The following is a 25,013-nucleotide window of genomic DNA, read 5'->3' as shown; positions in this document are numbered from 1 at the left end:
GCCCGGCGCCGCCCCCCCCCCCCCCCCCGCCCTGAGGCACCCCTCCTCGTGGCAGCTCCCCTCCCCTGAGGTGTGCCCCGCCCCCCCCGCGGCAGCTCCTCCCCCCGTCCGGGGAGCCGTGCAGCAGCTCCCCACCCCAGCTCACCTCCGCTCCACCTCCTCCCTGAGTATGCCGCCCCCGCTCTAATTCTCCTCCCCTCCCAGGCTTGCGGCGCCAAACAGCTGATTGGCACCGCAACCCAAGAGACGGGAGAAGTGGAGCAGCTGTGCGCTGGGAGAGGGAGTCTGAGCCGCACGGGTCAGCGCGCCGCCGGCAGCCCAGCCCAAGAACGCTGTAAAAAAAAAAAAAAAAAAAATTGGGGGCACCGCTTTTTGGCGCCCCCAAATCTTGGCGCCCTAGGCAACCGCCTAGTTCACCTTAATGGTAGCACCGGCCCTGAGGATGAGATCTCCTCTCTGCTCTGCTCAGGGCTCCCCATGGGTGGGAGGGACTCTGCTCTGGTGGAGCACCTGAGCCGCAGCACAGGGTGAGGGCCATGTACCTTCCACTTCGCTCTGGCAAAGTTCTTCTCGATCTGAGCGCAGACACCATCTTTGATGTTCTTATCTGAGGCAGCGTTGCCAGAAATCCTGGAAGTGGAAACACACGTCAATGACCAGCTTCCTGCAGCTGCCCTCCTGGCACCATGCACCTGCACTCTGCTTCCACCCCTAAGCCAGGGGGTCCATGGGGTGCTCCACCCACCCAGCCTGCACCCAGCCCCTCCCCTGGCACCAGTAAGTGGAGCTGGGCTCTCATGTCCCTCCCAACTCCCACGATACTAGCCAGTGTCCCCTCTATCCCTCCAGGGTCCTCCTGCCAGGAGAAGGCCCCTCGCTTGGAGTCACCAGCGCTGCCTTACCACTCGTGGGAGATGGCTTCTTCAGCTGTGATCCTCTGGTCTTGGTCAACCTCCATCAGACGGGTCACCAGCTCCTTAGCTGCGGAGACAGCAAGTGGGAAGAAGGCGCTTAGCGCTCAGGCTGGCCATGCACCAGGGCATGGCCTGAAAGGGGATGGTGGCGGGTAGTGGACGCTCAAGCTTCCTGTTCTCATCCCCAGAGGAGCTGGGTCTGGCGTGGAATGGAGGGGAACGAAAGCCCCCCCCACAGCTGGCTGCTCTGCTGGAGGAAGGGGTGACGTGGGGCTCTACTGACCGGTCGCCAGGAAAGGTCTGTGCAGGGCAGGGAGCATGCGCCCACCACGGCTGGTCACTGCTCTCGCCAGGGGCCAGGCTCGCACAGACTGCTCGGACTGCTCTTATCTAACTCCTCTCCCCCAGGGCAGCCGGGATGAGGACTGGGCCTTCACTCCTGGAGCAGGCCCTGTCCCACCGTGCCCTGCCTCCCACACGCCCCCCAATCCAGGGACAGCACTCCCTGGACAGCCACCAACCCCCATAGGATTGGCTGAGAAGGGGGAGGGGATGGCGTCCACGTAGAACAGGACTGGCAGGGACGGGAAGAGGATGGGGTTAGGACCCTGTAGAACAGGGCTGGTGGGGACGAGGATGGGATTGGGGCCCCATAGAACAGGATTGGCCGGGGGGAGAGGGGGGGAAACGAGGACAGGGTTGGGATCCCATACAATAGGACTGGTGGAGGCGGAACGATGATGGGGCTGGGGTCATGACAACAGGAATGGCAGGGGTGGGATAAAGATGAGGTTGTGATCCTGTCGAACAGTACTGGCGGGAGTGGGATGAGGATGGGGTTGGGATCCCACAGAACAGGATTGGCGGGGGGAGGACGAGGATGGGGTTGGGGTCGTGTAGAACAGAACTGGTGGAGGTGGGATGAGGATGGGGTGGGGATCCCACAGAACAGGACTGGCGGGGGCGAGACGAGGATGGGGTTGGGGTCCCTATGGAACAGGGCTGGCAGAGGTGGGATGAGGACAGGGTTGGGGCCCCGTAGAACAGGGCTGGTGGGGGGGAAGAGGACGGGGTTGGGATCCCGTAGTACAGGACTGACAGGGGTGGGAGGAGGATGGGGTTGGGATCCCTATGGAACGGGCTTACGGGGATGGGACAAGGATGGGGTTGGGGCCCCGTAGAACAGGACTGGGGGGGGGATAGGACGAGGACAGGGTTGGGGTCCTGTAGAATAGGAGTGGTGGAGGTGGGATGAGGACAGGGTTAGCTGGGATCCCACAGAACAGGACTGGCAGGGACACAACAAGGATGGGATTGGAATCCTGTAGAACAGGGCTGGCGGAGGCAGGACAAGGACGGGGTTGGGTACTACAGAACGAGACTGGCGGGAGTGGAATGAGGACAGGGTTGGGGTCCCGTAGAACAGGACTGGCAGAGGGATGAGGACAGGGTGGGGATCCCCATAGAATGGGACTGGTGGCGGGGACAAGGACGTGGTTGGGGCCTGGTAGGACATGACTGGTGGGGGTGGGACAAGGATGGAGTTGTGGTCCCCAGAACGGGAAGGGTGGGGGCGGGATGAGACAGAGGTGAAAGTTAGCCAGTACGGGCCGGTATGCTCTAGCTGCTGGGGGGAGCCCTGGGCCCTTTAAAGCGCCGTTGGAGCTCCGGCAGTGGGGCTCAGGTGGTGCTTTAAAGGGCCCAAGGCTCCCTGCAGTGGCCGGAGCACTGGGCTCTTTAAATCCCCGCCCGAGCCCGGCTGCCGGAGCCCCGGAGGGGATTTAAAGGGCCCGGGGCTCCAGCCGCCATGGGGAGCCCCGGACCCTTTAAAGTGCAGCCTGAGCCCCGCTGCCAGAGCTCCGGCGGCACTTTAAAGGGCCCGGGGCAACCCGCAGTGGTAGGAGCACCAGGCCCTTTAAATCCCTGCACAAGCCCAGCAGCAGGGCTAGGGCGGCGCTTTACAGGGCCCGGGACTCCCCGTGGTGGCCGGAGCTCTGGGCCCTTTAATTCACCCTTGCGCCCCAGGGCTCGCAGCCGCCTCTTCAGCTGGTAGCTCCAGGGTGATTTAAAGGCCCTGGGGCTCCCAGCCACAGCCAGAGGCCCAGGGCCTTTAAATATTGAAGGGCCCCACCTCCTCTGGTTGAGGCCATACCTTTTCCGGTTGAGGCCACGCCCCCGCTCAGGACTCCAGCGTACTGGTAAGTCCTTTAAGTTACTTTCACCCCTGGTCCCTGAGAACAGGACTGGTGAGGGCGGGACGAGGATGGGGTTGGGGTCCCACAGAACAGGGCTAGTGGAGGCGGTATGAGGACAGGTTGGGTTCCTGTAGAACATGACTGGTGGGCATGGGATGAGGATGGGGTTGGCCGATGTCCCAGAGAACAGGACTGGTGGGGGGGACGAGGACGGGGTTGGGGCTTGGTAGGACATAACTGGTGGGGGTGGGATGAGGACGGGGCTGGAACCCTGTAGAAAAGGCCTGGCGGTTGGGGGAGGACGGGGTTGGGGTCCCATAGAACAGGGCTGGTGGGGGCAGGACGAAGCAGAGTTGGAGCCCCGTCCAACAGGACTGGCGTGGGGTGGGGGGAGGGGAAGAGGATAAGGTTGGGATCCATGTAGAACAGGGCTGGCAGGGGCAAGATGAGGATGGAGTTGGGATCCCGTAGAGTGGCACTGGCGGGGTGGGATGAGGACAGGTTGGGGTCCCATAGAACAGGGCTAGTGGGGGCAGGATGAGGACGGGGTTGGAAACCCATAGAACATGACTGGTGGTGGTGGGATGAAGATGGGGTTGGCTGGGGTCCCATAGAACAGCACCGGCGGGGGGGGGGGGGGCAAGTGAGGGTGGTGTTGGGGGTCCCATATAACAGGGATGGCGGGGGTGGGATGAGGATGGGCTTAGCCGGCGTCCCACAGAACAGGACTGGTGGGGGGTGGGGTCACAAGGATGGGGTTAGGATCCTGTAGAAGAGCACTGGCCGGGGTGGGACGAGGACGGGGTCGGGGTCCCACAGAACATGACTGGCGGGTCAGGATGAGGATAGAGTTGGGGTCCCATAGAACAGGGCTGGTGGAGGCAGGACAAGGATGCGGATGAGGACAGGGCTGGGGTCCCATAGAACATGACTGGTGGTGCTGGTGGGATGAAGATGGGTTTGGCCAGGGTCACACATAACAGGACTGGTGGGGTGGTGGGACAAGGATGGAGTTGGGGTCCTATAGAACGGGACTGGCGGAGGCAGAATGAGGACAGGGTTGGGATCCCATACAACAGGGCTGGCGGGGATGGGACGAGGACTAGGTTGGGATCCCGTACAACAGGGCTGGGGCGGGGCGAGGGGGAGGGAGACAGGGTTGGGGTTCCACAGAACAGGGCTGGCACGGGAGGGATGAGGACAGTTTGGAATTAAGTAGAACAGGACAGGAGGGGTGAGGGGGAAGTGACGAGGACTGGGTTGGGGTTGCCATAGAGCAGGACTGGCAGGAACTATTGTTTTTGTCTCTCCCACTGAGCGGTCTCTCAAGGGAGGGTGGGAGTGTGTGGGGTCCGTGCAGTGGGGGTTCTGCAGGGGCTGCGTGAGGGTGAGTCTCGCCCACATGGGCTCCTCCGTTCCATTGGCTCTCAGGGGTGGGTTTGTGAGTGGGACTCGGAGCGAACATCGTGGTGGTTCTGGAGCCAGGTGCCCAGCGGTGCCCCCAGGCGAGCGAGCCTCACCCGCCTGGGAGATGTCATCCCAGTAAGGCGGGTCGAATTCGTAGTCGCCGGCCAGAATCTTGCGGAATAGATTCTTGTCGTGGTTCTCGTAGTCGTCCTCTTCCACCTCCTCATAAAAGGGTGGGTTCCCCGACAGCCTGCATGGGATGAGAACGTCAGGGCAGTGAGTACGCCTGGCCTGGCCCAGCGCTGACTACACTGCGGCTCCACTTACCCCATCACTGCCGCCTTGTGGGCAGGCTGGGCCGCTGCGTAAGGGACACTGGGACCAGGGCACTGAGTGTCTGGCCCCCTTCCCCGGGGCCCCTCTGGATGCCTTCCCTGGGACCCCTTGGTCTCCAGCACCCTTCCCCGGGGCCCCTCCCGCTCCCTTCCCTGGGGTCTGGGAACCCTTGGTCTCCGGCCCTCTTCCTCAGGGCCCCCTTGGTCTCCGGCCCTCTTCCCCAGAGTCCAGGCCCAGGCCCTGGTTGTTGGCTCACACTCTCAGCTAGTTTCCTGGATGTGGCCTCTGGCTGTCACCCTTCCACCATGTCCTTGACTCTACAGCCCAGTCTGTGTCCATCGTCCCTATCCCCCCCAATATCAGCTTCCTGGCCCAGCCTCTGGCTCTACCCCATACTCATCTCTCCAACCACAATCCCCCCCACAAGCCCATCTTCTGCTCCCTGGCCCAGTCTCTAGCCGGCCCCATCCTCAGCCAGCCCCCAACCCCTGCAAGCCAGGCTCAGAATTCCAGGACCCCACTCTGCATTCCCCTCCCCATACTTACAAGATGTACATGATGACACCGATAGCCCAACAGTCCACAGGCCGTCCATACCGCTGGCGTCCCACCACCTCCGGAGCTGCAACAGCCCAACAGCAAGGTGAGCCCCACGCCCAGGCAGTGGCAGGAGCTCCGTCTTGGGCTCTCCACAGGTCCTGGTGCCCTGTGCAGTGCTGCCAGCGGGTGCTCAGCCCATTACGCACAGCAGCCCCCACCTTGGACGTTCCCATGGCAGCAGTGGTACAAGTGCCAGTTCGGATCTGGCTTGCTAGGGCTATGTCTCATTTCCCTGCTCCCTTCTGCCTGCCATTTTGGGCCTTACCTTGGGCATGTCCGCACTGCAGCTGGTAGCGAATCTCCTGGCCCGGGAAGAGTCTCTCTGGCCACAAGACTGTGCCTGGACTCCCCCTCTGTGGGCTAGCACGGGCACCCAGCCTCAGCTCCTGGCTTCCCCAGCCGTTGCCTCTCTTGGGCGGAGACCCACATCTCTCCCTTCTCACTGGGGTATTTCCAAGCTGTTCGGCTCTCTGCCTACATGGTGACTTCCCCAGCAAGAGACAGGCTGCCTCAGCAGGCCTGCCTCACTCTTCTCCCCAAGCTGGTACACAGTATAACTGCCACGGTGACGTTACCACCTGGCCCTTGTGAAGCAAGCCCATTGATTCTTGAGGGAAAAGCATCACAGAGAGGAAAAGAACCTACACTCGAGCTCACTGAAGAAGTGAGGTTCTTACCCACGAAAGCTTATGCTCCCAATACTTCTGTTAGTCTTAAAGGTGCCACAGGACCCTCTGTTGCTTTTTACAGATTCAGACTAACACGGCTACCCCTCCGATACTTAAGCTTACTAGCAGTCCTCAAGCTCCAGCATGGGCTTGGGCAGGTGAGCGGCCCTTCAAACGCCATCATGGGATTTTCTTGTGCTACCCAGTTCATAACATCCTTTGCTCAGAACAAGCCCACAGTCGTGTGGGGCCTCAGTGAGCCAAAGTCCTTCCAGCCCTAGCTAGGGATCAGGGTCTGCCATAGACCAGAGGTCCTACCCGTTAGTGGAGTCAGGAGGAAGGCTCTGAGTCCAGTGTAACTCAGGCTATTTAACCAAAAACCCTCCTGTGTCTCTTGGTCCCTGGAGAATCCGGTGTGAGCCTCTCTCCCAGTGGGGGAAGCTCTCTGCAGGTGTTACAACCTGAGTGAATTTGCCTGATCACCCCCAGTGCTCTTAGCTCCTGGAGGGCTCTGGCCTTGCTCCTCTTTGTGGGCAGCTGCCCCATTTCTGAGCTGCCCATCAGTGCTCCCGGGTTACTGTGCCCACGCTCTCTGTGAACTGTGGGAACCTCTTCCGTCGAGGAGAGGGAGCTCAGATCTTTGCAGGGAGAAAGCCCCTGCCAGCGCCATGCCCAGAAGGGCCTTGTGTGCATGCAGAGCCAGTGACTTCTCCCCTGGAGGAGGGTGAAAGGGCCAGAACAGCTGCAGAGGAAACAGGATGGCGTGTGAAAGGAGGCCTGGCTGGAGCAATCCTGGGCTGAACACGCTGGTAGGAGGGTTGTGGAGAAGGAAGGGGGCAGGCAAGTGAGGAGGAGCTCAGGAGAATGTGCATGGATCCTATTTAGCCACCAGTCCCAGGTCAGAAATTCTGCTCTTAGGTGGGAAAAGCAAAAGGCTGGAAGAGATCTCTGCCCTCATGCTTCAGGGCACAATCCAGCCTTTAACTATTCCTGAGCCCCTGGAATGGGCTCTGGGGGCAGCCCCTGGGCCGGGGGGGTGAGGGAGGAGGACCGGCTTGGATTACTGAGCCACTGGAATGGGCTCTGGGGCAGCTTCTCACTCTGTGGCTCACCCTTAGTTTTTGAGAAAAAATATTTAATTTTTGTGCCCTCTCTTGTCTAGCCTGTCCCTTGCTGCCCCTTGCCAAATGCCCCCTGATGCCCACCTCACTGTTTCTTACCTAGATACTCTGGGGTGCCACAGGGCTCCTTGATGAGGCCGTTCTCTAGCTTTGCCAGGTGGAAGTCACTGATCACAATCTTGGAGTTCTTCAAGCGGTTGTAATACACCAGGTTCTCCAGCTGCAGGTCCGCATGCCAAGAGAAGGGCAGGAGTGGAAGGAGAGAGCACAACCCATCCCAGGAATGGGCACACTGCTGTGTGTGTGGGTGTCAATGATCCCTGGGCACCAAGGGGGTATCTCTCCCACAGGGCTCTGTGGGTCAGCCAGTACCCCGTCCTGCCTCAGGGGAGAATGGCTCAGAGAACAGGTCATTTGCCATATAGAGAAGCTACACCAGGCCGGGGAGCCACCAACCAGCCTGCAGGAGGGAGCCAGGCTATGGGGCCAAGCAGCACCTACTGGGGAGCACAGTGAGGTGCGCCCCCAGAGCCGCATCCCCTGGAGAGGAATGAGAGTGGGGACCCCCGTTAGAGCTCGATTGCTCATGATGGCTGGGGACTGTGAGGGCAGATGGGGCCTGCAGGTAACAGACCATCCCGGGGCATGCAGGCCAGTGGGGGAGCCGGATGACTGACCTTGAGGTTCCTGTGCACAATCTTGAGCGAATGCAGGTAAGCGACGGCCTCCAGCACTTGTCGGATGACATTGCTGGTGTCCCGCTCAGAGTAATAACCCTGATCCAGGATCCAGTCAAACACCTCCCGGCCTGTGGCCCTGCAGTGGGAGAAAAAGCCCATACCTGAGAGAGAAGCAGGGTCAGGCTTTTGCCCTGAGGGACAGGCCTTGTACCCAACACCCCCCATTCTATGGCTAGAGCACCCCAAGATCTGCATGAGCACCCCAGATGCTGCAGGGTCTCAGAACCTTCCCCATCCATCAATAGCAGCTGCCCCAGGCTGCAGAGGCAGCTGGGTCCCGGGCTTAGTTAGGAAAGGCAGGAGGCATGGCAAGGGAAGAGGAGCCGTCCAGGGGTCCAGCCCAGCCAGAGGCAGGACACAGCACGTGTCTCATCAGAGTGCCAGATCTTAGCGCTACAGGTAATGCTATGGAGCAGCCCTTGCATTTCTGGGTGCTCAGCTGAAACGCCCAAGTGCCTGCTTTCAAGAGTTTCAGTGAAGTTGGCCAATCCTTGCCCACCCAGGAAGCCCGCTCACAGCAGGGACTTGACCATTCCTGACAGCTCCCCACGGCAGGCTGCAGCTGAATCTGGCGAGGAGCACGAATCAGCCTCCAGAGTGAGTCACCACAGATCCTCTGACCTTCCCAGCATGGTTCTTTCTCCTGTATTGCCCATGGGATAATGAAGGATCCCAGACCTGGATTAATTGAGGGCTCCAGCCCTCTATACATGGAGATCAGCAAGTCCTGTGCTGCCGGCCATAAGCTGCCCTGGCTGTGGCACATGGCCAATCCTTGGCCCAGAGCTGAGCTGCAGTTCTAAGCAGGAGCTGCCTCTAGACTGACCTGCTAACGAGTGAAGCATCTGGCCATGGGGCAAAAGCAGGCCCAGAAGGGGACACAGGCCAGCTTTGTGGGGCAGGTCTGCATGGAGACAGCCTCCCAGAAGGAGAAAGGGGCTTCTGGGAATTATCCAGGGGGCGTCTGGTGTGGCTGCCCCAGACACGTGCCTGGGGAGCAGCAGTGGAGGGGTTACAGCCATAGCAAGCTCCCTCTGGGACCCCAGAGCCAGGGTCTCTCTGGGGAGAGGCAGGGGCCCTGTCAGAGCCAGCTGGGGCCAATCTTGCAGTTGCCAGGTACCAGGCAGAACTGACTTACAGTTCAAGGAAGATGAAGTACTCTTTGCGGGTGACGTACACGTCCACCAGCTGCAGGATATTGGGGTGCTTCACCCTGGGGGCACAGAGCGAGAGAACACGGGGTTAGCGGACTCTGCCCAGCGCAGCACCACATCCCTGGGGTACTTGCCTGTGCCAGGACACAGACTCTGCTCCCTACTCTGTTCCCACTAGGGCAGGGCGGGCGCTGGAGGCTCTTGTGAGAGCCGTGCAGGTCAGAAGGCAGGCCGAGCCACGGGAGAGCTGGGTACGACAGTGGACAGGGCAGGGAGCGCACCTAGCACCACACAGGCTGGGCAAGATCCCTCACTCATCTGTGGCTGGCTCCGCCAGCTGCTCTGGCTCCCCCCCAGTCCCTCAGGGTCTCCCATCGGAGGAGGGGGAAGAGCTGGAGGCACAGAAGCTGCCTGATTGGTTGAAGGTGTCAACAACTGGCCCCACCCACCCAGCAGCAGGACAGAGACTGGTGGGTAGGGACCAGGGATCCTGCCGCAACCCCAAGCTCTGCCAGGACCCCCTGGTGCCCCCACCTCGGAGTCAGGCTGGCCTGGGGGCTGTTACACCAGCTGGACTCTGCCTCGAACTGGCCAGACGCCTAGGCCAGACCTCCCCTCTGTGCCCACCTTAACCCAACCCGGAGTCTGGCACCATGCCTGCTGGGGAGCTGGGGCTGAGCAACATGCATTGCATGTCCAGAACAAGCAGGCGTGAGGATGAAGCTGACTGCCAGCACCTAAGGGAGGGGGACATTGGATACGCCTGACCACACAGCCACATGGGCAGGGCTGTGGGGATAGGGGAAACTCAGGCTACCCTCTGTGTCTAGCCTCATCTCCCTGCTGTAGCACACATCCTGTCTCCCCTCTCAGTCCCCACTATACTGCCTGCAGTGGGGGAGGCAAAGAGTACCCATTGACTGGCAAAGGGTACTGTGGGCATGTCCCAAGAAGGAAGGGCTTTTCTATAAGTTGGCACTGGTCACACATAGAGGTCAGCTTGTGAGTGAGATGCAGTGCTAGGTCAGCCTAGCCCAAGGGATCAGAGGCACAACAAAAGGTGTCATGGGGCTGCCCTACCCAGCCTTCCCAGCATCAAAGCAGGCGACATTGGGGGCCCACAGACGGAAAAATGCAGTTACATGTAGAAAAGGCCTGTTGTCAGCAGGAATGCCCTGAGCAGGGGGCCCGTTAGGAGGAGACCGGGTTAGTGGAGCCTGGTCAGGTCATGTCATGGCTTCAGCAGACCTAGCTCCCACTGGTACATTTGTCCCCCCCTGTTGGCTGGTCCACAGAAGAGTCTACTACAGCTGCTAGCTAACAGAGTTATCCCCAGCAGGGACTCATGCTGTTAATGCTGAGAACTTCAGGCTCAAACCCCAGGATGGGAAGGTACAGTGACTCACATTTTCAGGATGATGATCTCATTCTTGGCTGCCTTCCGCACCTTCCGTCCATCTCTCTTCAGGAACTTCTTGCACGTGTAGAGCTTTCCCGTCGTCTTCTCTTTGGCCCTGAATATTTCACAGAATTCCTCCCTGAGGAACGAATCAGCATGGGCCCTGTTAGGACTGTCCCAGATTGCCCCATGTGGGGACAGTGCTGGCAAGAAGCCCTATGTGTTACCTTCTGGGAGGGAGATGCAAGGATCGGCTTCCCTAACTGCTACCTTGATGCCCAAATCATGCTGTCAGAGCAGAGGTCAGTTTGGTAGCATGCATCAAACCTAGCATCAAAGAGCTATCTGTGTGCCACCAGCTACCCAACCAATGCTGCAAGGGGCATACACTACGGGATGCAGGGCAGGTAGGAGGATGCACTTTGTGCGGGGGAAGAGTTAAGGTTGCTTGGGTGCCACCTCCACGTTGCACCTGCGGTTGTTGTGGCTCTCAGCAGCACACTTGCCCCGCCGTGGTGGGAGGAGCCTCCTTGCACTTGGGGAAATTCCAGCACCAGACAGAATTGCTGCAATGTAAAAGTGAGGCTGCAACTCCTCCATCCAGCATAGGAGCCCCCACTTGGGCTGAGGCTCCCATAGGACACTGCCTTTCTTACGGGGAAGGAGCTCTGGACCTCAGTCCTGCTTCTCCAGGCTTTGCCATCATCTTCTGGGCAGGAGGGCTTTTTTTTTTTTTTTTTTTTTTTTTTTTACAGCTGAAACTCACATGTTACATTGGAAGTGCCATCTCCCCTGCACCCCGGAAAGCCAGTTAAGGGCAGCAAGGAAATGGGTGTCTAATGCCATTAACTCCCCTCCTCTGCTTGGAATGGACTTTGCCTAGCATCATGCTTGCAGCACACCCACCACTACTCCCAGGACTGACTGCTCCAGTTCCACCCACTCCCAGGACTCAACCAGGCCTTAGCACCAAAAGGTATCCAACCACCCCAGCGAGTCAGACTCACACTTCGAGTGTCCAATGGCACAGCCCGATACTTCACCTATCCCAGCCCATGTTGGGAGGAACTGTCCCAGGAACCAGCAGAGCAGACCTAAGAAATCAGATTCCAGCCATCTACCACCTCTCCACTGCCTGGGAACATTAGCTAGGCATGGGCCCAAAGCAGGCACACAGAGCTACCTGAACTAATATTGACACCAATCAATGCAAGCTCCATCTCCAACACCCATGACCTTGCCAGTTATGAATCCCCTGATCTAGCCTGCATCTTCAAGGCTGGATGATGCCGGGAGCCCTGTGCTAGCCCACCTAACCTCTCAGGACAGAACACACCCCTGAATTCACACCCTTTAATCTTCATATAAAGGAAGCCTTTTAAGGTATCATTTGAAAAGTTGTAATTGCTGGGCAGTATTGTCCTGGTAAAATATGTGTGGCAACATTGTATGTGAAGTTATAGCAAAACCATACAGTAGAATGTTAACACAGGTTCCAATCCCCATAGCCCTGTGCCAAGAGAAGTCTGCAAACAGGCCTGTCCTAAACAAAGGAATGTGTGCTCTACTTAATTTGCACTGAACCAGTAAACAGAGTCATCAAGCAGGAAGGTAAGACAAGGAAGTTCAAACAGGTGCAAAAACCATAAGAAGGAGGGACAAACACTCCTTTCCTATCACATTCTCTATACCTGAAGAGACAAAGGAAGCAGGCTTTGGACTCTGGGGAGGGGTCCTGACCTGAGAGTTTGGTCAGTAAAATAGCTGGAGCACGTGGTGAGAAACTTTGCTTGAATCTATGATAGTTTGTTAAATTAGGCATTAGTAAATGTCTTATCTTTATTTTTTTTGTAACCATTTCTGACTTTTATGCCTCATTACCTGTACTCACTTAAAATCTCTTTCGTTGTAGTTAATCACTTTGTTTTACTGCTTTATCTAATCCAGTGTGTTTAAATTGAAGTGTCTGAATAACTATTTGAGATAATAAGCTGGCATATTATTCCCTTAAAGGAATAATAAATTTAAAATATTTGTACTGTCCAGGAGAGGGCTGGGTGGTACAGGACATATATTTCTGGGGGAAATCCGGGACTGGGGGTATGTTGGGGTCACTCTGCAATATAACCCAGGATGGTAAGAGCTGGAATATAACCCAAGTGCAGCTGGTGGGCTGCAGTTACATACAGACACTCAGGGTGTGGCTTGTATGCTGTTAGGCTGTTTGTGAGCAGTCCAGATTCCTACTTCAGCAAGGCATTGTGAGGCACCCAAGGTTGCAGGGCAGGGGTGACACAGCCCCCAACTCATCTGCACTGTACCCTGGTATGTCACCCTCACACCCCCAGAAGACTTGGTACATCACAGACCCAGACAGGACAAGAAGGCAAACAGCACTGCATCCATCTCCTCTACAAACATCAAATCCAAGAAAGGTGCCTCAGATAAGACAAGGTCATTCAAATTCATTAATCTAACACTAGAAACAAGAGCCAAAGCTAACACAGATGTTGTGCTCATTTACAGACCAAAGACGAAAGGGTTCACGAAGGAACTCACTGACAATGGTGGTCATTCTGGGAGATTTCAACATTCATGTCAAAAAGGCTGCAAAGACAAACCCCCCACAAACGACTGTCCTCATCTCTGGTGAGCCCACCCAGCTGGGCACAGCCTGGACCTGATCTTTTGTCTAGATGTCAATATTAAGGACATGACAACCCAGCCACTGCTTTAGGCAAATCATCAGTTCATTAAGGCAGTGAACAGCACTCTTCCAGGACCCAGCATCAGAAAGACAGGCAGCACAGCAGGATCTGGAACAGCAACTGTATTTCTTGTGCAGCTGTCTCAGCAACATCTCCCTGCTCTGTAGAGCCAGGGTCACCTGCAGGCTCACTGGTGCGATCACAAGTCACTGTCTGTGGTTGTATTGTAGGCTCAGTATTTTCAACAGGTGTCACGGGTGTAAAACATCCTGCTGAACCTGTGCTCAAAAGCGTTTCTGTGTCTTCTCCAGGACATGTTTGGTGTCACTTCTACCCGTTAAGGCAGGGGACCAGTTTGTGACACAATCACTCCAGTTTTCCACCAATTATCTTGATCATCTCTTACTACTACTTTTTCTCCCACGTGAAAGCTGTGCAGTCAGGTGTGACCATCTGATCACACTGTTTCTTGTGAACTCACTCTATAGCTCAGGCCAAGAAGTCCAGGTGTTATCTTAAATTATGTCCCCAAAACATCCTTGTTGGTGTCTGATTTGTAGCAGCATGAGGTGCATTCCTATAGGCAAATAGAAAATATGCAGTCTTGTGTTGTAAGCTACCCTTACGGATCATAGCCAGGGGTGAAAGTGAGCCGGTACGGCGTACCAGTAAGAACCCACACCGGCCCATACCCAGCCCACATTAAAGCGCTGCAGTGGCAGCGCTTTAATGTCCCTGCCCCTTTTGCTTCCCCTGTTGGTGGCCCTGCTGGTGGGGAGAAAAGGGGCAGCAAACTTAAAGCGCTGCCCTTTGCTGCAGCAGTGCTTTAAGGATCCTCAAACTGCTGCCGTGGCAAAGGACCGTCCTTAAAGCGCTGCTACTTTAAGAGGCAACGCTTTAACGTCACTGCCCCTTCCCCCTGTCGGCGGCTCTGCTGGTAGAGTCCATACTGGCAGGTCTGCCGACAGGGGAGGCAAAAGGGGCAGGGACGTTAAAGCGCTGCTGCAGCAATGCTCTAATGTTCCGGGGGGATGGGGGGAGGGAAGGGGCAGCAACAGTAAAGTGCTGCCGCGGCAAAGGACCCTGCAGCACTTTAATGTCCATGCCCCTTTTGCCCCCCATGCAGCCGCCAACGGGTGGGTGTGTGTGTGTGTGTGTGTGTGCGCAAAGGGAGCAATTGCCCTGGGGCTGGTGATTTAAAAGGGCCCAGAGCTTCGGACGCTGCTGCCGCTAGCACAGTAGCGGCGTCTGGAGCCCTAGGCCCTTTAAATCAACACGGGAGCCCCAGGCAGCGCAGGCCAGGCGGCCTGGAAGGGCTGGTTGGGGGGATGCTGACCCCCCCCAGCCCCACCCCTTCTGCCCACGGCCCCGCCCCTTCTGGGGGGCCAGAGGCCCCCCCGGTCCCATACCGGTAAGTGTCCTGACTTACTTTCACCCCAGTCATAGCATGGGTCACTTACTAGAATGTCTAGACAAACCTTTCCACTAATCCATTTGTGGCAGGCTGGAAAGGAGCTAATGTGGCATGTTTGTTCTTTTGACAAACAACTGAAACTCTTTGGATGTTGTCATAACTAAAAGGGACGGGTAACACCCCTCCTGTGTACGATACTATAATCCCTCCTGGCCAGAGACACCAAAATCCTTTTACCTGTAAAGGGTTAAGAAGCTCAGGTAACCTGGCTAACACCTGACCCAAAGGACCAATAAGGGGACAAGATACTTTCAAATCTTGGGGGGGGGGGGGAGGCTTTTGTTTGTGCTCTTTGTTATGGGGGTTGTTCGCTCTTGGGACTAAGAGGGACCAGACATCAATCCATGATCTCCCAATCTTTCTGAACAAGTCTCTCATATTTCAAACTTGTAAGTAACAGCCAGGCAAGGCATGTTAGTTTTATCTTTGTTTTCTCAACTTGTAAATGTTCCTTTTGCTAGAGTGTTTATCTCCATTTGCTATAACTTTGAACCTAAGGCTAGAGGGGGTTCCTCTGGGCTCCTTGAATTTGATTACCCTGTAAAGTTATTTTCCATCCTGATTTTACAGAGATGATTTTTGTCTTTTCTTTAATTAAAAGCCTTCTTTTTAAGAACCTGATTGATTTTTCCTTGTTTTAAGATCCAAGGGGTTGGATCTGGACTCACCAGGAACTGGTGGGGGAAAGGAGGGGGGGGATAGTTAAATTCTCCTTGTGTTAAGATCCAAAGGTTTGGATCAATGTTCACCAGGAAATTGGTGAAGAAGTCTCTCAAGGCTATCCAGGGAAGGGAATTAGCACATTGGGAGTGGTGGCAGCAAAAGCAGATCTAAGCTGGTAGAGAAGCTTAGAGGTTTTCATGCAGGTCCCTACATCTGTACCCTAAAGTTCAGAGTGGGGAAGGAACCTTGACACATATGAACTGAGTTCTGTTGTCACTCACAATCTCCCAGCCTTGACAACAAGCTGGGTCATCATCCGAGACTGCTATAACATGAAATATATGGCAGAATGCAGGTAAAACAGAGCAGGGGACATACAAATTCTTCCCCAAGGACTTCAATCACAAATTTAATTAATGCATTATTTTTTTAATGAGCGTCATCAGTATGGAACATGTCCTCTGGAATGTTGCTGAAGCATAAAGAGGCATACAAATGTTTAACATATCTGACACGTAAATGCCGGCTACAAAGGTGCCATGCAAATGCCTATTCTCACTTTCTGGTGACACTGTAAATAAGAAGAGAGCAGCATTATCCCCCATAAATGTAAACAAACTTGCTTGTCTTAGCGATTGGCTGAAAGAGAAGTAGAGCTGAGTGGATTTGTAGACTCTGAAGGTTTACATTGTTTGTTACATAACTGCACTCAAAACAAAACAAACAAAAAAATCTACATTTGTAAGTTGCACTTTCAGGACAAAGGGATTGCACTACAGTACTTGAATGAGGTGAATTGAAAAAATACTACACCTCTACCCCGCTATAACGCTGCCCTCGGGAGCCAAAAAAATCTTACTGCGTTATAGTTGAAACCACATTATATCGAACTTGCTTTGATCCACCGGAGTGCTCAGCCCCGCCCCCCCCCGAAGCGCTGCTTTACTGCATTATATCCGAATTCATGTTATATCAGGGTAGAGGTGTATTTATTTTATCATTTTTACAGTGCAAATATTTATAATAAAAAATATACACTTTTATTCTGCGTTGTAATTGAAATCAAATATATATGAAAATGTAGAAAAATATCCAAAATATTTAATAAATTTTAATTGGTATTCTACTGTTTAACAGTGCGATTAAGACTATGATTAATCACGATTCTTTCTTTTTTAATCGCAGTTAATTTTATTGAGTTTATTGCGAGAGTTAACTGGAATTAATCAATAGCCCTACTTAAGTGCTTGTGATTTATGCAAACCAGCTTTGTCCATGTCACTGTAAGGATCATGCCCAGGGCGTGGGTGATTGGGCCTTATGGTCAGAGCCATAGGGATGGCCAGGCCTGGAGGTTAGAGCGGAGATAGGCTGGCATGAAGAATTAGGACCACAGGATGCTCAGGGACATAGTTGAAAGTAGAGACATAGGTTGGAGCCAGGGTTCAGAAGCCAAAAACCAAAGCTGATAGGCGAGCTGGAGATGTGGCCGGGGAGAGGAGCCGGAGGCCAGAGCCAGGGGTGTCAAATACAGAGAAGGGCAGGCCAGGGCTGGCCTTACCATGAGGCGAACGGAGCTCAGGTGCCAGACTGGGGGCGGGGGGGTGCTCCTAGAACCCAGAGTGTAGAAAATTGTGTCTGCTGCTGGTGCATATATATTCTCTCTGCTCTAGATGCACAGAGATGGTGGAGTGCTTTGCTGGAGGAAGGAGGGCACAAGAGATACAACAGGCAGGCAGAAGAAAAGGTGAGAGCGAATAACAGAAAGCAGCAGGAGCTGCAGGGAGAGAGAGAGAGGAGGAGGAGCCTCTTATGTACCTCTCTAGCCCCCCCAGGAGCCTGGACTGATTAACACCAGCTTCTCAGAGAGCTTCCTGTTTCCTTCTGCTTCCCTGAACCCACTTGAGAAGAACAGGCAGTCAACTGAAGTAGTAGGAGCCAGTTAGGCCCTTAAGATGCTGATATCTTCCCTCACTCAGGCCCTGCTACCAGCCTGCTTATTTGTCCCCTTCAACTGAGTGTTGAGAGCCACTATAGCTGGCACAGAACACACCCCTCTGGGGCAGCATTCAGAAAAAGCAAGCAAGCAAAGGAAGCTTTTCTATCTAAGCAGGAAGGAGCTCTCCTGAGATACATAGATAAATGTTCAAGGTGAGCCTTCCAGCCCCAATGAGGATGTGAGTGGTGAGGAGATGCCTGATCTTCCAGTTAGTCAGAGTGCAGGTGACTTGGCAGCTACTGCAGCATCCATATCTCCATCTCAAATGGATGTAACCATGCACATTCCTGAAGAAAAGTGTAGATCAGAGAAGAGTGTGGTGGAGGCGCAAGAAACAGCTGCTGCTGAGTTTAGTTCCTTACGTCTAGATGATCCAGGACTGTGGATGCACTTGAGCAGTAGCCTGAGGGACTTCCTTGTATTGCAAGGGCCACAGCAAGTGAAAAAACTTGTTTTCATTGTCTTTGGGGAACATGAAGTTTCCATCCAACACATTATTGGCACGAAATCCCCAATGGTGACAAAGTGGAGAGGCCATGGCTTATGTACTGTGACAAGGCACCTTCTCGGGTTCACCAGCCTCGTCTGCTTTTTGCCTTGGCAAGACAGGCTTGGGTAAAATAGTCCCTCTTGGTGGCACAGGGGAAGTCTGTTCCTTCTCTCCACCAGTCTTTTTAGCTTGTTTTTCTCCCTTATGGGAGGGAATGCAGCCTCTCCTGCTGGAGAGGCTCGCTGTCTTGCTGCTCCTGACCTACTGGCAGCAGGACTCCTTCTCTCTCCCCTCTCCTCCCACCAGGGGAGGGTTTAAAAAGGTCTCAGGCAGCCCTTAGTTGGAATCAGCTGATCCTAATTTACCTCAGGTAACTCCCTCTCAGCTGATCCTAATTGATTCTCTGGTAGCCCCTTCTCAGCTGAACCTGATTGACCTGTAGTTACCCCTCCTCAGTTGATAGGGAGGAAGGACTTTTAACCCTCTGAGACGGTTTTCTACCCCCCCTCCCCACCCCTTGCAGCTGTCTGTCCTGAGTTTATCACATATCCCCACCCCCCCACGCTCAACATTACAGGTTTGGGCTACTTGGGTCGACAAACAAACAGTGTACCCTTGAAAGGCCACCCGCATTGCCATGCTTGATTCTAGACCTATGTTGCACTCTGAAGTGGAAGGGTTGTAGCGACAGCAACCACCTTGTTACTCTTGCATTTCTCTCTTTGTTTTGGTGCATCCACTTCAGAGGGGCATGGTCCGTGACGAGGATAAACCTCCGCCCGAGTAGGTAGTAGCGAAGGCTTTCTATGGCCCACTTTACCGCCAGGCATTCCTTTTCTACTACGGCATATTTACATTCCCTGGGCAGGAGTTTCCTACTGAGGAACAGGACTGGATGTTCCTCTTCTCCGACCATTTGTGAAAGAACTGCTCCCAACCCAACCTCAGAGGCATCGGTTTGTAAGATAAACTCTTTCTCCCAGGCTGGAGCTACCAGCACTGGGTCGGTGCAGAGGACGGTCTGCAGATCTGCAAAAGCCTCCTCAGCTACGCTAGACCATCTTACTATGTCTGGGCCACGGGCTTTTGTTAGGTCTGTTCAGGGCCGGCTTTAGGAAGTGCGGGGCCCAATTCAAACATTTTTGGCGGGGCCCCGCCAGGGATGTCTTGGAAAAAAAAAAAAAAAAAAAAAAAAACCTTTAATTTCTTCCATGTAGTCTTTACTTTCCATAACTGTGGAATTATATATTACGTACATTGCTGGCTGGAGGCAGGGCAGGGACTGACTGGAGGTAGGGTCTGGCTGGAGGCAGGGCAAGGGGTGCGGGGCTGGCTGTGGGCAGGGCAGGGGGTGTGGGGCTGGTGCGGGGCTGTCTGGAGACAGGGGCTGGCTGCGTGCAGGGCAGGGGGTGGAGGGCTGGGTACGGGCAGAGCAGGGGGTGCAGCAGGGGCTCCCCTGCTTCTACCGCCCCGGCCCTTTAAATAGCTGCCGGAGCCCTGGGGAAGCAGCGGGGCTCCGGCGGCTATTTAAAAGGGCTGGGGCAGTAGAAGCAAAGGGAGCCCCGGACTTTTTAAATAGCCCCCAGAGCCCCGCAGTCCTACCCCAGGGCTCCAGAAGTGGGGCTCTGGTGGCAATTTAAAGGGCCTGGGTCTCCAGCCCCTGCCCTTTAAATTGCCTCCTATGGAAGCCAGGCCGCCCCAGTACGGCGTACCGGCGGCAGCAAGGGCCCGGGGCCCGATTCAGGGGAATCGGCTGAATTGGCCTAAAGCCTGCCCTGGGTCTGTTAAGGGGCACGCCCTGGAGGCAAAGTGGGGGGATGAACCGCCTGTAGTATTCAACCATTCCCAGGAATGCTCTGACCTGTTTCTTCTGGACTGGTCGGGGCCAATTCTGTATTGCTTCTAACTTGTTGAGTTGGGGCTTCACCACGCCCCTCCCCACTATATACCCGAGATATTTGGCTTCTGCTAGCCCAATTGCGCATTTGGAGGGATTTGCAGTCAGCCCTGTCTTCCTCAGGGTGTCCAGGACTGCTTCCACCTTCCCCAAGTGCGTCTCCCAGTCTGGGCTACGTATAATGACGTCGTCGAGATAGGCAGCCGTATACTTGCCATGTAGATACAACAGTTTGTCCATGAGTCGTTGGAAATTTGCAGGCGCCCCATGTAAACCAAAAGGGAGGACAGTGTACTGATACAGTCCCTCTGGTGTTGAAAAGGCTGTCTTCTCTTTGTCGGCCTTGGCCAAGGGAATTTGCCAATAACCCTTGGTCAGGTCAAGGGTGGACAAAAATCATGCTTTTCCCATTCGGTCAATTAGCTCATCTATCCGGGGTATAGGGTATGCATCAAATTGGGACATTTCATTCAGTTTCCGGAAGTCATTGCAGAATCTCATACTGCCATCCAGTTTAGGTACTAGGACCATTGGCTATGAGACTCTTCAATGACTCTTAAGTTCAGCAGTTTCCTGACTTCTGTCAGGATCTCTTTTCTTTTCGCCTCTGGGATCCAGTATGGCTTGACATTCACCTTCACTCCAGGCTCTGTGAGGATGTGATGGTGAACTCCGGTAGTCCTGCCTGGCTTTTCTGAGAATATGTCCTGTTTGCGTTTGATCATGTTGATCACTTCAATTCGTTGGCCAGGGGGTCAATTCCGGGGATATTCCCACTTGGCCAGGACGGTTGCTTTCGGGGGGAGGTGATCCTAGACTGACCACATGAGCTTCTCTGTCTTGCCAAGGTTTCAACAGGTTTATATGATAGATTTGTTCCAGCTTCTGGCGACCAGGCTGTCGGACCTTATAGTCGACCTCTCCAATGGCTTCTATTATCTCATATGGCCCCTGCCATCTGGCCAGGAGCTTGCTCTCCGCTGTGGGTACGAGCACCATTACCCGATCTCCCACCTGGAATTTTCGGATCGTTGCTTGGCGATTGTAGCATGTCTCTTGGGCCCCTGGCGCCCTCTCCATGTATTCCCGCACTATGGGGGCAACTTGGGCTATCCTGTCTTTCATCTGCAACACATGCTCGATGATGTTTCTCCCTGGGTTTGGCTGTTCTTCCCAACCCTTTTTGGCAATGTCCAGTATGCCACGGGGGTGGCGACCATATAACAGCTCAAATGGGGAAAATCCAGTTGAAGACTGAGGAACCTCCCTTATAGCGAACATTAGGTAAGGCAGCAGGGTGTCCCAGTTCTTCCTGTCCTGGCTCACGACCTTTCGAATCATGTTCTTTAATGTTCTATTAAAACGTTCGACAAGGCCATCAGTCTGCGGCTGATAGACTGATGTCCTTACGGTCCGTATGTGGAGCACTGCACATAAATCCTTCATTAATTTAGATACAAAGAGGGTTCCTTGATCTGTCAGGATCTCTTTGGGTATTCCCACACTAGCAAAAATTTGGATTAATTCCTTAGCTATGGTCTTAGACATAGTGTTCCGTAGGGGAACAGCCTCGGGGTATCGGGTGGCATAATCTAGCACAACCAGTATGTGCTGATGGCCTCAGGCTGATTTCTCTAGTGGCCCTACTAGGTCCATAGCTATTTGCTCAAATGGGACTTCAATAATCGGCAGAGGTACCAAAAGTGCCCTTAAGTGTGGCCGAGGGCCATGTAATTGGCATTCCGGACAGGAGGCACAACATTGGCCCGGAATTTATGCAGCGGTCCGACAAAAAAACCTCTTCAGAATTCGATCAAGGGTTTTATCTACCCCTAGATGTGCCCCGAACAGATGGCTGTGGGCTCGCTCCATCACGCCCCTCTGATGCTTCTGCGGTACTAAGAGCTGTTCCACAACTTGCTCTTGGACCCAGACTACTCTGTATAGCAGATCCTTCTTTATCATATGATATGGCCCTGAGCTCTCCCTTCCACAGGGATCCCATTCACTTCAGCTACTTCTTTGAAAATATTGTTGTATATTGGATCATTGGCCTGATTCTGTCCAAAATTCTCCAGTGAAGGCCCAATTTGCCCAAACTCAGGGGGTTCTATTTCCCTCTCCAGGGAGGTCCCTGGGGAAATGGGTCCAGCTGCTGGTTCATTGACCCCCTGTATAGCCCCCTTGTCAGTTGGGCCAACTCTTTCCCCTACTAGTATAGGCTTCTGGGCCAAGATTCTCATTCCCCTCCTCTTATCTGCCCTCCTTTCTCTTCGAGTCTTCCTGGTTTTCCCAGCGGGAGAGAATAAATCCGGGGCAAATTCATGGAAGACTGGGGGGGGGGGGGGGGAGGGCCGCGGGTGCTAACTATCGAGGTCATCCCATTGCTCTCAGGGTTATTACTTTCGTCTGACTCCTCTCTGGGAAGTAGACCGCCAAACCCTGGGAAGTCTTGTCCTATGAGGACTGGGTAGGGGAATTTCAGAACCACCCCCACCGTCACCTTAGTGGGGTTTCCCAGGACTTCTATTTTTACCGGGATGGTCGGATAATAATTGACATCCCCATGTACACAGGATATTCCTGTGCGCTTGGCCCGGGATAGCTGGTCTTGCCCGACCAACTTTCCCGAGACCAGCGTGACAGCACTTCCTGAGTCAACTAACGCAGTGGTCTCTATGCCATTCATTTTAACTGGCCTAATATATCTATGAGGGACCATCACAACCCCTACTAGATTTATTAGGTTGCATGGTCCTTCTAGATCTCCCAGGTCGCATTGCATGGGCTCTTCTAGGTTCAGGCATTGGGCAGCTATATGTCCTATTTCTCCACATGCATAACATCAGTACCCTACCCATAACATAGGGCAGCCCCCTATTTTTTGGGCCGGTAAGCCCTCCCCCCCCCCCCCAGTCTCTCCCCCCCCCCAGTCCCCAAGTCCCTCCGAGATCTCCGGCCGCCCTTCAGCCTCTTTCCTTCCCCCCATAGTTCTGCCCGGGGCTACGGAAACTTGGGCCCTCAACACAGAGACTTGCCTCCTGTTCTGGCGCCTTCCTTCCCCGGTGGTCTGAGAAAGTTCTTGGGCTGCTAGGTGTCTCTCTACGAGGGCAACTAGCTCATCATAGGAGGAGGGATCATTTTGACTGACCCATCCTCATATGTCCGGTGGTAGCCCTCTCATGTATCTGTCCAAAACTATGATTTCCACAATTTTCTCCGGGCAATGGGTCTCGGGGCACAGCCACTTCCTAGCTAGGAATCAGGTCAAACAGCTGGGACCTCGGCACGTTGCTGTCTTGGTATTTCCACTCGTGGAACCGCTGTGCCCTTATAGCTGTCATCACACCAGATCTCGCCAGGATCTCCGCCTTTAGCTGGGAGTAATCTCTAGCTGCTTCTGTTGTCATGTCAAAATATGCTTTCTGTGCCTCCCCACACAGAAAAGGAGCCAGGATACTGGCCCACTGATCTTGGGGCCAGGCCTCCCGCGGGCCGTTCTCTCGAACGCGAGGAGATATGCCTCTATGTCGTCGTCTTCTGCAAGTAGCTGCTCACCCTCAGGGGCTGGGTCCCATAGGGGCCGTGCGTCAGAGTGGTCAGGGCCTTTACTTGGTTCACAACCTCATGCAGGGTGGCTCAATCCTGAGCCGCCTGGCTCATCAGTAGTTGATTTGTCTCCTGCTGTATTAGCTACCCATTAGGAGTCAGTGCGATCTGCACCCGGGTAGCCTCTTGTTGGGCCCCGGAGGGCTGCACTAAAGCCTTCACTACATCCTCCTTTTTTTTGTCTTTTTTAATGGGGGATGATTTACCCTTCCCTGAGATGGTTTTCCACAAAGTCTCACTCACATATCCCACCCGACACCACGTGTGACAAGGTACCTTCTCGGGCTCAGCAGCCTCGTCTGCTTTTTACCTTGGCAAGACAGGCTTGGGTAAAATAGTCCCTCTTGGTGGCACAAGGGAAGTCCATTCCTTCTCTCCACCAGTCTTTTTAGCTTGTTTTTCTCCCTCTCGTGAGGCTCTCTGTCTTGCTGCTCCTGACCTATTGGCAGCAGGACTCCTCCTCTCTCCCGTCTCCTCACAACAGGGTTTAAAAAGGACTCAGCCAGCACTTAGTTGGAATGAGCTGATCCTAATTACCTCAGGTAACTCCCTCTCAGCTGATCCTAATTGATTCTCTGGTAGCCCCTTCTCAGCTGAATCTGATTGACCTGTAGTTACCCCTCCTCAGTTGATAGGAAGAAGGGCCTTTTAATCCTCGGAGACTGTTTTCTACCCACCCCCCTTGCAGCGGTCTGTCCTGAGTTTATCACAGTACTCAAAAACCCAGAATGCTGCATACTCTTTTTGTTGCAAACTCTTCCAGTCTAATGTTTCAGCCACATTGGGTTGTACAGGAACAAAGGACTGGAAAAATCTGGCTAGAAATCTAGAATGCCATGAGAAGGCAACATATCACCAGAGAGCATTCCATAGGTGGAAAGAGCTTGAGATGAGACTAAGGTTAAAAGCCATCATAGATGATCAGCATCAAGAGAAGATTGCATCAGACTCTCTTTACTGGCAAAATGTTCTGAAAAGGCTCATTGCCATTAGAATCATAGCATTGTGAGAATGCTTGCTAACCCAAAACCTACCACTGCGTGGCACTTCAGATCAGCTGTATGTGCCAAACAATGGAAACTTCCTTAAAATTGTGGAGCTGATGGCGGAGTTTGATGCTGTACTCCAGGAGCATCTAAGAAGAGTCACCACCCAAGAAATGTACACACACACACACACACCACTACCTTGGAAAAACCATTCAAAATGAGATCATACAGTTAATGGCAACTGTCATAACTATAAAGGGAAGGGTAATAGCCCTCCTGTGTACCGTATTATAAAATCCCTCCTGGTCAGAGACTCCAAAATCCTTTTACCTGTAAAGGGTTAAGAAGCTCAGGTAACCTGGCTGACACCTGACCCAAAAGGACCAATAAGGGGACAAGATACTTTCAAATCTTGGTGGGGGGGGAAGGCTTTTGTTTGTGCTCTTTGTTTTGGTGGTTGTTCGCTCTTGGGACTGAAAGGGACCAGACATCAATCCAGGTTCTCCAAATCTTTCTGAACAAGTCTCTCATATTTCAAACTTGTAAGTAAACAGCCAGGCAAGGCGTGTTAGTTTTTATCTTTGTTTTCTCAACTTGTAAATGTACCTTTTTGCTAGAGTGTTTATCTCTGTTTGCTGTAACTTTGAACC

General features: G+C 54.0%; 1 protein-coding gene across 1 annotated transcript in view; it reads right to left on the bottom strand.

The window, feature by feature from the left end:
* CAMKV (CaM kinase like vesicle associated) overlaps positions 1 to 25,013 on the bottom strand; it is a 56,091-nt gene that overhangs the window by 4,092 nt on the left and 26,986 nt on the right. The window contains exons 3-10 of the mRNA XM_034777271.1: positions 10,542 to 10,673; positions 9,120 to 9,194; positions 7,919 to 8,057; positions 7,341 to 7,461; positions 5,399 to 5,474; positions 4,630 to 4,766; positions 903 to 981; positions 543 to 630 (exon numbers count right to left, since the gene is read on the bottom strand). Coding sequence (XP_034633162.1) covers positions 543 to 630; positions 903 to 981; positions 4,630 to 4,766; positions 5,399 to 5,474; positions 7,341 to 7,461; positions 7,919 to 8,057; positions 9,120 to 9,194; positions 10,542 to 10,673 — 847 coding nt within the window. The remainder of the gene's footprint in view (positions 1 to 542; positions 631 to 902; positions 982 to 4,629; positions 4,767 to 5,398; positions 5,475 to 7,340; positions 7,462 to 7,918; positions 8,058 to 9,119; positions 9,195 to 10,541; positions 10,674 to 25,013) is intronic.

Source organism: Trachemys scripta, chromosome 7 (genome assembly GCF_013100865.1).
Source record: "Trachemys scripta elegans isolate TJP31775 chromosome 7, CAS_Tse_1.0, whole genome shotgun sequence".
Classification (NCBI taxonomy): Eukaryota; Metazoa; Chordata; order Testudines; family Emydidae; genus Trachemys; species Trachemys scripta.
Note: the sequence above shows the minus strand (reverse complement) of the source record. Positions and strands in the feature narration are given on the sequence as shown.